At 34.8% G+C, this 12,796-nt stretch overlaps 1 protein-coding gene across 1 annotated transcript in view; it reads right to left on the bottom strand.

The window, feature by feature from the left end:
- LRRIQ1 (leucine rich repeats and IQ motif containing 1) overlaps positions 1–12,796 on the bottom strand; it is a gene marked incomplete at its 3' end in the record, with an annotated part of 287,926 nt that overhangs the window by 174,598 nt on the left and 100,532 nt on the right. The window contains exons 5-7 of the mRNA XM_079714084.1: positions 5,693–5,837; positions 4,447–4,521; positions 4,151–4,187 (exon numbers count right to left, since the gene is read on the bottom strand). Coding sequence (XP_079570210.1) covers positions 4,151–4,187; positions 4,447–4,521; positions 5,693–5,836 — 256 coding nt within the window. The 5' untranslated portion in view covers position 5,837. The remainder of the gene's footprint in view (positions 1–4,150; positions 4,188–4,446; positions 4,522–5,692; positions 5,838–12,796) is intronic.

Raw genomic sequence — 12,796 nt, 5'->3', positions numbered from 1 at the left:
AATGCTTTAATAAAAGTCTTAATTTAAGAGATTACAATTATTAACATGTGAATGAAGTAAACTTTCATCCCCAATTTTTTGAGTTTTTGTTGAATTTTATTGTGTTTTTATCATCTGTGCAGATGTAGTTATGTTTCTTTTCTTTATTCAATTAACATGTTTTATCATGGTAATGTTCCCTAGTAGTAAACTATTTTTTACAATGACCATTCTGCTAATTAACTGATTATTCACACTTACTTTGTCTATTATTATAGATTTTCTTTTTCAACACCAATTCACAACCTCTCTGACATGTTTTCTTATGTGAGAGCTGAAAAGCAAAAATAACATTCTCCAGATGCCTTTGAAGCTAGGTTTCTGAGGGTGATTTAGGTTCTGCCAATTGATACACTTGTGTAAGTCTTTCTTTTCTTTTTTTTTTTTAATAAATAAATACATTTATTTATTTTTGGCTGCATTGGGTCTTCGTTGCTATGCGCGGGCTTTCTCTAGTTGCGGCAAGCGGGGGCTACTATTCATTGCGGTGCGCAGGCTTCTCACTGCAGTGGCTTCTCTTGCTGCAGAGCACGGGCTCTAGGCGCGCAGGCTTCAGTAGTTGTGGCTTGTGGGCTCAGTAGTTGTGGCTCACGGGCTCAGTAGTTGTGGCATATGAGCTCAGTAGTTGTGGCTTGTGGGCTCTAGAGTGCAGGCTCAGTAGTTGTGGCACACGGGCTTAGTTGCTCCATGGCATGTGGGATCTTCCTGGACCAGGGCTCGAACCCATGTCCCCTGCATTGGCAGGCAGATTCTTAACCACTGCACCACCAGGGAAGCCCAGTCTTTATTTTCATAAAAATATTTTGTGTGTAGAAAGGCAGAGAGAGAGATTTTCATTTTTCTGGCTCAGACTATGATAGAGGGTGCTTTGGGTTGGAGATAGCAGGGTACAGTAGAGGATTAATGTCTCTGAATTTCTTTATTATATCAGCAGCTCTTTATCATATTGCTGCAGACCAGTTCTACAATGTACTTGCATGTATATTTTCTACACTTTGGATGCTCAGCTTAGAATCTGTTTCTTCAGTTCTGTTAACAATTCTGTTGTTTATTGTAATAGCTAGTCTCCAAAGATGTCACTCCCACACTTCCTGGTATGATACCCTGTGTAGTCCCCTCCTGCACAGAGTCTGTGCTGACCCTATGTAACCATCAGGATGTAGTAGAAATGATGTTGCATGACTTCTGAGAATAAGTCATATGAATCTTTACAGGGTTCCATCTTAGTCTCTTGATATTTTGTTCACAGGATGCTCTTTCTCAGAATCCAGGTGCCATGCAAGCCATAGGGAGAGACCACATAGGTGCCTCCAGCTGACAGCTCCAACTGAACTCCCAGCCAACAATTAACATCAACTGCCAATCATTTGAGTGAGCCATCTTAGAATTCCAATCCAGTAAAGACTTCAGATGACTGTGGCCCTAATCAACATCTGACTGTAAATGCATAAGAAATGCAAGCAAGAACTGCCTAGCTAAGCCCAGTCAACCCACAGAACTATATAAAAGATAATAACATACTGTTATTTTAAGCCACTAAGTTTGTTTTACACAAATACTCCCCAAAACCTTACTGCTTAAAGTAGCTAAAACAGCTTTTGTCTACAAATGAGAGCCCTAATCAGTACATCCATATTCATAAATAAAATTAGCCTCAGTTTCTCTTATGTATGTGTATGTGAGGCTTGCACAGTTTTGTATTTAAAATGTGCAGTTTTGGGCTTCCCTGGTGGCACAGTGGTTGAGAGTCGCCTGCCGATGCAGGGGACATGGGTTCATGCCCCGGTCCGGGAGGATCCCACATGCCGTGGAGCAGCTGGGGCCCTGAGCCATGGCCGCTGAGCCTGAGCGTCCGGAGCCTGTGCTCCGCAGTGGGAGAGGCCACAACAGTGAGAGGCCCACATAGCATACCGCAAAAAAAAAATTAAAATTAAAATTAAAAAATAAAATGTGCAGTTTTTTATAAATGAAATATTATATAATCTGCAGATTCTTTTGCTCCTTGATGGATTGGAATAATTCAATTGCGAAATTATCCTTAGTTCCTAACGACATTTGAGAAGAAATCTCTTTCCACCTTCAGCCAAATTATTGATTTAATCATGTTTTCTCCTTTATCAAGCAATTTTGATAATTTGAATTTTCTTAGAAAATTATTCTATTCATTGAGACTATCAAACTTATTTGATTAGACCTATATACATGGGATCTTATAATTTTCTAAACCACTGTTATAATTGTAGTTACATAATCTTTCATGTAACTAATTTTTTATAATTATATTTCCTTTGCTTTTTTTCATAATTAGGCTCTATACTTGCCAATATATGTAAAATACATTTTCATTGCATAAACCTTAGTAAATATAAATAAGAAAACCATTAAAATCCCCCATAACTCGACTATAGATAAGCACTGCTAAAACCTGAAGGGTCTACATAAGTCTTTATATATCCTTTCACACAGGTACTCAGAACAAAAACCTTGGAGCCAAATTTCCTCTTTTCCTTTCATACAAATCCATCAATAAATACTTTTGTTTCTTTCTACCTTAAGAATGTTTTCTAGAATGTGACTGTTTTTCATCATTTCTACTCAAATCACTCTCATCTCTAACCACACTACTGTGACAGTCTTGTAGTGGACTCTTGCTAACTCAAGGCATCTTCTCTACAGAGTCTCCAGAATGATTGTCTCAAAATATGTCAGATTCTGTCACTCCTTACTCAAAAACCTTCATATACTCAGAAGAGAATCCAAAGTCCACACCTTGAATTGATAAGAGCCCTGTATGATCTGACCCCTTATTTTCTTGGATATAACCACAAAGGCTTACTATTCTTTGAACATATTATGCCCACTCAGTGTGCCTTGGCCTTTATGATTCCCTCTTTCTGGAACACCAGCCCTCTAGACATCCACGTGACTCACTTCTTCATTGAGATATCCCATGTGGCTTACTGTCTCATTTCAGTCACTACTTAAATATCACCTCCTCAGAGAGGCCTTCCTTGACTTATCCTATCTAAAATAGCAATCTTCAATCTCTATCCCCTTCTCTCTTTTTTCTTTTCTTTTTTTTTTTTTTTTGGTTGTACTGGGTCTTAGTTGTGGCAGGCGGGCTCCTTAGTTGCAGCATGTGAACTCTTAGTTATGGCATGCATGTGGGATCTAGTTCCCTGACCGGTGATCGAGCACAGGCCCTCTGCATTGGGAGCACAGACTCTTAACCACTGCGCCAGCAGTGAAGTCCCTATCCCCTTATCTTAAAATCCTTCCTTCATGGAAGTTATCATTATTGAAATATTACATATGTACTTATTTGTTTATTGTCTGTCTCCCCACACCAGAACATTAGAATAAGAGAGGACCTTTGCCTATCTTGTTCCCTGCTGCATTCTCAGTGGCTAGAACATATCCTTTCACACAGTAATATTTTTGGTACAAATATCTATGAATATCCATATTATAGTTTATACTAATATTTTTATAAATGACATTAAATTTCATAATAATTTTAATAGTATATCATGAAACTCTTTATGTTATTAAATATTGTCTAAGCCATATTTTTTTAATGAGTGTATTGTTAGACGCACCAATGTCCTGTTGAAGAGGTTGTTGCCATTTTTCATTATAAACTAAGCCAGGATTAATTCTAGTTAAATCTTTGTTCATTCTATTATTCTTAGAATAAATTTGCAAGAAGTAAATTTGCTCAGTTGAAGCAAATGAAGATTGTGAGGCTTTGATATAAATTATATTTTTCTCCAAAAATATGTATGAACTGATACTTTTAAAATAGTCCCACAATTAGTTTTCTTTTCTTTAACATAAATTAATAGAATGTCTGGTTTTAATTAGGACTGGTAAAACAAATTGTTAGTGGCTAGTACTTACTGGAGATGTAAGGAAGGTAGTAAGTAAAACAAATGAATGAAGTAAATTGAACAGACCAATATACTACGGATATTTTATTAGAGATAAATGCACATATCTGTATATGACAAGAGACAAGAACTTCAAGCAGTTTAATTTTCTAAATTATAAATTATTCATTATTCATACTTACAGAAAACTTATCTGCCAAGTAGATGAAAACTGTACTTACTTAAAACATCAGTATCTTCCACGTCCTGAAGAATGAGCTCTTCAACAGTTTTTTTTTTTTTTTTTTTTTTTTTTTTTTTTTTTTTTTTTTTTTTTTTTTTTTTTTTGCGGTAGGCGGGCCTCTCACTGTTGTGGCCTCTCCCCTTGCAGAGCACAGGCTCCGGAGCACAGGCTCAGTGGCCATGGCTCACGGGCCCAGCCGCTCCGCGGCATGTGGGATCTTCCCAGACCGGGGCACGAACCCGTGTCCCCTGCATCGGCAGGCGGACTCCCAACCACTGCGCCACCAGGGAAGCCCTCTTCAACAGTTTTACTCTTATTCTTTATGATGTTAATACAGTGAAGAACTGAGTCAGGTAATTCATCTAAATCCTAAAAATGTAAATAATGAAAGAGACTGTAAAATTCTTTACTAAAACTATGTATCAAAATCTGTTTTAATATGTCAAAAATTTGAGTAAAATGTATAAATGAGGTAAAAGGGCTCCATATAAAGAGCATAATCCAAACAAATATATTTGGTTAAAATTTGCTTTTAATTTTCAGGTGGTTATAAATTGCATCCATGATTCTGTTGGATCTCATATTCAAATGAATAATTTCAGAAATTTTGTCACACTTAAATTAGCTGTGAATAAAAAGATACAATAATATAAAAATATTATTTTCTCCAAAAGTATTATGTAGGTTATTGCAATCCTAATTAAAAATCAAAGTGTAATTATTTTTTGAAACTTGACAAATGAGTTTTTTGGAAAAAGCTTAGTTGAAAAGATTTTGAAATAGCAAAACTACTAAAGGAATTTGACCCATTTTATATTTAAAAATATAAAACCACTATAGGGCAAAAATTAACACAGTAATGGAAAAGAATAAATAGCCTTGGATAGATCATATGTATAACAACTAAATATATACAACAGATATGACAAATCAATTGAGAAGAGGTGGATTATTCCATAAGTGACCCTGGGAATATTTGTTAAATATATGCAGGAAATTTTTAATTAGATCTACTTTTTTATAACATAGCTGAAAATAAGTTTCCATTGGATTAAGGATTTTTATATAAAAGAATGAATCCATGAATAACTTTTCTAGGCATATAAACATTGGAGAAAATAAACAAATGAAAAGAAAATAAATGTTTGATTTCCAAAAAAGTAACTATTCTTTGGTCTAAAGATTTCATATACATTTTGCTTTTTATGCATATCTAATCACATTAGAATGCTCATGATTAAGTAAAAAAAGCAGGATACAAATATATACGTATGTGTATATACATGTATATGTACATACACATAATTATACGTACAGTACAATCCCAATTTTGTGAAAAATGCACACATATACATGTGAAATTATAGGTAATTTCTACCTTCAATATACCTTTTATATTTAAATATCTATTAATATATATTGCTTAAAGGTGACCCTAAGGAAAAAAGGAGATAAGTATACAAAACACACTGAGAAAAATAATATTTCTCCGAAAAGGCTTATCCCGTTAAAAGGTTCAAAAATACAACATAACACTTACTGTATCACTATTATCACTCTGGGTTTCTGATTTTGAATCACTATCAAAATCATCTTTTTCCAAGGAAGAAATGCTGATTTTATCCAATTCAGCTTCTATTTCTTCTTTGAGCTTTATATCATCATCATCATTGTCTTCCATCATCCTTCATAATAAAACATGAAACCATTTAAAGAAAATTGAAGAGCCTAAATGCCTGTAAAAATTATAGGTTCTTTAATGTGCCATACCAATCCAACATGCTCTAGGTAAAAATTTAGTTTAACATAGTTTTAGTTTAACAAACTTTTGTCACACCTTATCATGGCTGTACTATATATTAAAGAAAATGTTTTCTCCCTATATTCATTCATTATATCTTTAATGTTTTGACTACAAAATGATCAACTCTAATAGTACTCTTTAAATTCTCTAAAGGAAAAGTTACATGGAATGAACTGGCTTACCTTTCTGAACCAAGAAACTTCATACTAAAATTCATTTTCATGGTAATAATTAATGGCAAAATACCTCTGAACAGATTGAGTATTCAGAGGTTAAAATACTTATATGAGAACAACCTATGTCTATATATGGGGAAACATGTGGTTAGTTTCTACTCATTAAATCAGAGTTGTTAATTCCACCAGATAGCTACATGTTTTTACCAACAATAACATGTTGCAATAATGGCTAATACATGGCTTATAAGTTCAATATTTATTTCATTTAAATCCCTAATGCTTGTAATGGATATGGGTCAAGCAGTACATTGTAGTAGGTCTTCACATCATCATCGTTAACTACCATCATTAGCTTCCATGTATTAAGTACCTGTGACAAACCAGGCACTAGAAGACACTTGAGTGATTGATAACTTAATGGGTTAAAGGTCATTATAGTCATTGTATAGATGAGAAAACCAAGGTTGGAAGAGGTTACTTAACTGCCATAGTATGATGCTAGTAAGTAATGGAAGCAGGATCCTAATTCAGAGATCCTGAATCCAAAGCCAGTGCTTTTCCCACTATCAAATGGTATCCAAACTCAGTCAAGCTCATTATCTGCCCATCAATCCCTTGAACAACTTCTAGTCCAACAGTCTTCAAACTGCAGATGGTAACCCATTCGTGGATCAATAAATTAATTTAGTAGCTCTTGATCATCTAGTTTAAATGATAGGATAGGATAGGAAAAGTTAGGATAGGCCAAAAAAGAAACTGTAAGTGCATTACATATACTACAGGTAAAAGTTGTTTTAAAAAACTTGTTTCAATTATAAGTACATGTATATGTATGCATGTGTGCATGATCTGCAATGAAAATTTTTGTTTGTTTATTTTACTGTGGGTCTTGGTATAAAAAAAGGTTGAAAAACACTGTACTAGTCAGCTTTTATTTTATTTTCCAGACTATTCCAAACTTTCATTCTTTCCTCCAGTCCCTGGCCTTTCCACTGCTGTCTTCTTCCCGACCCTTCCTTCTTTTCTTTCCTTCCTTACTCCTTCCTTCCCTCGTCCATGCTCTCTGTTCTTCCATCCCTCCTTCCACTCCCTTCCTCTTTATTTTCCATCTTTTACTCATTCATCTCAAAATCAACTTTTTGGGAGCCTACAAGATGCATCCACAACAGTGCTAGGTGCTACAAATACACTGATTAAATAAGTAACCTGTTTTCATAGAGTTTACAGTCTAGTTAACAGAGAAAATGAAACATCCTCATTCTCCTATTTCTTTTCCTGAAGTCTCTTCTTACTCTAATCTTATTAGGAGACCCTCTTCCTAATAAAGTGTAATCCTGTACTTATGCCCTGAATCTGACAACTTCTCACCTACTGAACTGTCTGCTCCATCCACTATTCCTTCTGTTTACTACTTTGCCATACATTTGTGTTCCACTGCCACCCCCTCCATAAACAAAATTAGTTCATTCCTATCAAAAAAAAAAACCCCACACAATACCTGTGCCTGTCCTTCCTCTAGCTATAGATATCACATATCTTTCTTTCACGTGTAAATGATTTAACTTGACTGATCTCCATGTATTGCATACACTCTTAGGCATTTATCCCAGAGAAATGAAAATTTATGAAAATTTCATTAATAAATGAAAATTTATGCTCACACCAAAACAAATGTTCACAACGGTTTTATTCATAATAGTCCCAAACTGGAAACAACGAAAATGTCCCTCAATAGGTGGATAGTTAAACGGACTCTAGTACCTCCATACCATCAGCAATAAGAGGCACGAACCATTGATATATGCCACAATACCAATGAATCTCCATGAATCTCCAGGGAACTATGCTTAGTACAAAGCCCACAGCAAAAGGTAATAGACTATATGATTCCATTTACATAACACTTCTGAAATACTAAAATTTTATAAAAATGAGGACATATTAGTGATTGCCACTAATGGAGTGGATGGGATTGGAGGAAGGTGGTTATGGTGATAAAAGGGCAACATGAGAGATCCTTGTAGTGTTGGAACTGTTCAGTATCTTGACTGTGGTTAATTAGTGAGCATATTCAGATGATAAATAGTGTGTTACATAACACACACACAAATGAATACAAATAAAATTGAGGCAATCCAAAAAAGATTAGCGGATCATACCAATATCAATATCCTGGTCGTGATATTATACTAGAGTTAACAAAACATTACCATAGGGAGACACTGGACGGAGTGCATAAGAGGTATTTCTGCATTATTTCTTTAAGCTGGATGTGAATCTATAATTACCTCAATAAAAATTTATTTTAAAATATCCTAAGTACTAAGAGGACAGTTAAATAAATTATGATAAATCCATAGAATGGAATACTATACAAGTCCTTTAAAAAATGGGTACATTTACTGTACTCCTGTGGAAAGGTAGCCAAGAAGAAATAATTGAACACAGGCAAGTGGCTGAAAACTACAGAGAATAACATCTCTTTTGCATAACTACATGCACGTACACACACTTTTTTTTAGACAGAAACTTTCTGGAAGAAATTGGGGAACTTTTAATTTTCATTTCATACCTTTATGTTGAGTGATTTATTTTTATCATGAATATGTATTACTTTTATAACTTTAAAAGCTAATTTTAAGATATTCAATTTTACTCATAACCTCCCTCTTCCAAAAGAAAACAAAACAAAACCAGAACCAGTGCAAAATGCTACCCGTAATCAAACAATTAAAATGTGATTCAAAAGCTTTGCTAGGTGGAAAATTAGATTTTTTTAAAAACATGGCTATAAAGCAGAATGCACAGGTTCACAAAACTTTCTATAGAAAGAAAGGCAGGAGAATAGGGTAAAGGAAAGAGACATTTTCATTATATGTCCCTCTCTGCTCATCTACTGGCTCTTTAGATCAGCCCTGCCCAATTACATATTTGAGCAACATATTTGATTTTAAATTTTGTAGTAGCAAATTTTTAAAATGTAAAGAGAAACAGGTGAAATTTTAATAATATATTTAATTCAATCCAATATATCCAAAATATTATTTCAACATAAATCAATAGAAAATTATTAATTATAAGGCCAATGTAATTACAAAGTTTACACTTTTGTTTTGTAAAATAATTCTTCAAAATCCGATGTGTATTTTACACCTACAGCACATTTCATTTCGCACTCGCTGCATTTAAGCCCTCAATAGCCACCTGTAGCCGGTGGTTACAGGATAGGACAGGGCAGCCCGAGATGGATCCCATTGCAAACAGGCTACAGTAAACTACTTCAAGCTGACGATACATCACTTGGAGCTGGCTAAAGCTGCCAAAAATGGGAAATTTTAAGGAACTCCACCCTTCAACTGTAGTTCTTCAAGTTCTGAATGAACTACCAAAAATCTTCAAAACTGAAAGGAGCCTCTCGCTCCACAGACTCGCTCATCCATCCCCTGGGCGCGCGGTCCACCCTACGCCCTAAAGCCTGGCCGCCGCGGAGAGGAGCCCGGCTCCGCCTGCGCTCCCGCACCTCTCTGCCTCGCTTCCCGCTACACCAACCCCGGCCTAGAGGGGTCTCGGCTCACCCAGCCGCAGCTAAACCTTCGGCTTTGTTGGAAAACAGCGCCCGGAGCCTCCAAACAAAGAGTAACCACGGCAACTGCCAATCCCAAGGAAGATGGACCTTACCGGTGCCCCAGTAGGACAAACTATCTCTACTCGAAACGAGAACGAACGCTTTATCTCAGGAGCTGGATAAGGAATTTAAAATTTCTTTCAGGTACGTTTTAATATTTAAATAATTTTGGAAAGTATTTAGTAAAAAAGGACACTTTGTTACAATTACCCAAGTAGAGGTAGCCTGACCTTTAAATTGTTTCTGACCTATCTATATTTATTATGTGCATCTAGTAAAGGTTGAGTTGCCCATGTGTAAACTGTACATTCCACAAAACCTTAACCCTGAATAGTGATTTGTGGGGACTGGAAGTATGAAAAAAATGTCAATAAATTGTTTGCCTTCCGTGACAACAGTTTCTTTTAAAAAAGAAAAAAATCAATCAATTATCACGCAATTATCAAAATCAGTTATGAAAAACTTCTAAGTGAATGGATGTGTGGGGTGAGAAATTTAAAAAATTATTTTCTGTAATATGTTTTACTGTAAAATATTGACGGTGACACACACTGTTTTAATATTAAACTTGACGTTTAAGTATAATCATAATATTTAATGTTAACTTAAAAATTCATCAAAGTTTCTTTTCTTGGTGTATAGTGTACAAAATGTAAAATTTCATTTTAATTAATAACAGATATCCCTGATTTTAATTTTTTTGAAGTTTGCAAATGAAGCATTAAATTCCAAGGGGGAGTAGTTAAGCATAATTGTAAAAGATATCTGATATACAATAAGCTAAAAGCAAACAATTTCATTGAGCCTTTGAAAGAAAATAGACTGTATTTCCCTGGTAACAACTGAATAATAAAATGTATTGTGTCAACTTAAGAATTAATAATATAGAGTGAGAAACCAGTAGACTTTTGATATTAAAAAAACACATTAGTTCCTCGTTCAAGAAAGATAATGATTTTCAAAAATAAACTACTTCTGGTTTCAGAATTAAATTTTGGGTATTTTCATTATTAAAGTCCATGCTCAAGTAACATTTTTTCTTTTTTTAGTTTAGTTTTGTTGCTGATTTATAAACTATCAAACTCTTCATTTAAAATGCTCAGACTAACATTATGTTGAAATTCACATTAAAAAAATCTTAAAATTTTGTTTGCAATTATGAAATTATTCATACTTTTCCCAAAGAATATCAAGTCCATTTGTAATAAATTAATTTCTAAAACTAATTTTAAACAACTAATTTGAAGATATTGTCTGAATTGCTTTCCTTCTTAATGCTTACCTTTGTCAAACAAATTGATAGCAAAAAAGAAAAACAATGGAAGTTCTTCTGAAGATAAATTAATCCATGGTGCATGTCTCTACAACTCATACTTTCAAGTTACTTATTAAAAAGAAAAAAAACCTACTCAGGTTAAAGGATTATGGACAAAGTAACATAATCCACTTTCGGCTATAATTTCTATGAGGAGTGCAATTAAAGAGATTTTTGCTAAACGCTGCCTAGTTAAACAATAGTTTCAAGTTGAACTGATTTACAATCTATGACTATTTGCAAATTCTTGGCAAAGCACACATGATCCCTCACAATCTTTACTGAGTCTACTTCTCCAGCCTTATCTTTCATCTCCTGCCACTCTACCCACGCCCTTGTGCACTTCACTCTAAAGCCTGTGAACACAGTGTTCCATCTGTCTTGAAAATTCCTGCCTCTACCCTGTGTTTGCCTGACTGGGACCCTCTTAATCATCCTTCAAGGATTATCTCAAATTCATTGCCTTTCTGAAACTTCCCAGCTCCGTTATTCCCAGTCCCTACAGGCCCAACACAGTTCAGAGTTGGCCACAGGCTTTAACACTTGATTCCCTAATAGTTTGTCTTATTTATTCATTTTTTTGTTCCCATCTCCTGGCACTGAGAAGGAACTTAAGAACAGTAATTAGAGTATTATTTAACTAGTGAAAAATGACACCTATTAATAGGTGAATTATTGTAAATTGTCCTTCCCTATAGCGTTTATACTATTAAAAATATCTCTGCTGTTGGACCATTTATTAACTAATCAGGAAATGAACCAAAGAAATACCATACCAGGACCTTATTTGAGTTAGTTAAAAAAATTCTTTGTCTATAGCAAAATAAAATACAAGTCTACCACACCACAAATATTTACTTAGGAACTGCACGAACTTGCATATCTTTGTGTAAGCAAATCTTCATTTTCATCGATGTTGTTTTTAGTATGTGGGGCTTGTGGCTGAAAAGATCACACGTGATCATCTCTCACCATTCTATGCAAACGTGGCTCTGGGCTTCCTTGGCTAGTTGCTAAGACACCTTGTTTGTTGTGTTCTAACTCTTTAACTTGAACTGCTTGCTATGGTCTGAATGTTTGTATCCCCTCAAAATTCACATGTTGAAGTCCTTACACCCAATATGATGGTGTTAGAAGATGGTACCTTTAAAAAGAGGTGATTAGTTTATGAGGGTGTATCCCTCATGAATGGGATTAGTGCTCTTAGGAAGAGATCCCACAGAGCTCCCTTTTGCCATGTGAGGATAAAAGAAGTCTGAAACTTTGCATCTTTATCTCAAACTTCCAGCTTCCAGAACTGTGAGAAATAAATTTATGTTGTTTATAGACTACCTAATCTGTGGTATTTTGTTATAGCAGCCCAAATGGACTAAAACCCTACTGTTCTGAAGTTACCATGAACATCCTCCTTAACCAAGTCAGCTGACTTTGAGAGTATAGAATTCTCTCCCTTTTTGACATCTTTCTCATGTAACATTATTTTAGAAATTTCTTCCTCGATTGGTTTCTGTGAGATCATACTTTGCTTATTTTCTCGTTTCTTAAAGTCTGCTTTTAAAAAAAATCCAAATTCCTAATTATATCATTCTCTACAATCAAACCTCTGCTCATTTTTATCTATAGTTAATCCCTCATCTCTTTCATTTATTCCCAAGATATCAGCTCTCTATGGATGACTCCCAGTTCTGCATAGCTTATGCTCTCCACTTACCTGAAATCCA

The sequence above is a fragment of the Hyperoodon ampullatus genome (assembly GCF_949752795.1).
Source record: "Hyperoodon ampullatus genome assembly, chromosome: 11".
Taxonomy (NCBI): Eukaryota; Metazoa; Chordata; class Mammalia; order Artiodactyla; family Ziphiidae; genus Hyperoodon; species Hyperoodon ampullatus.
This window is presented reverse-complemented; position numbering and strand designations above follow the sequence as displayed.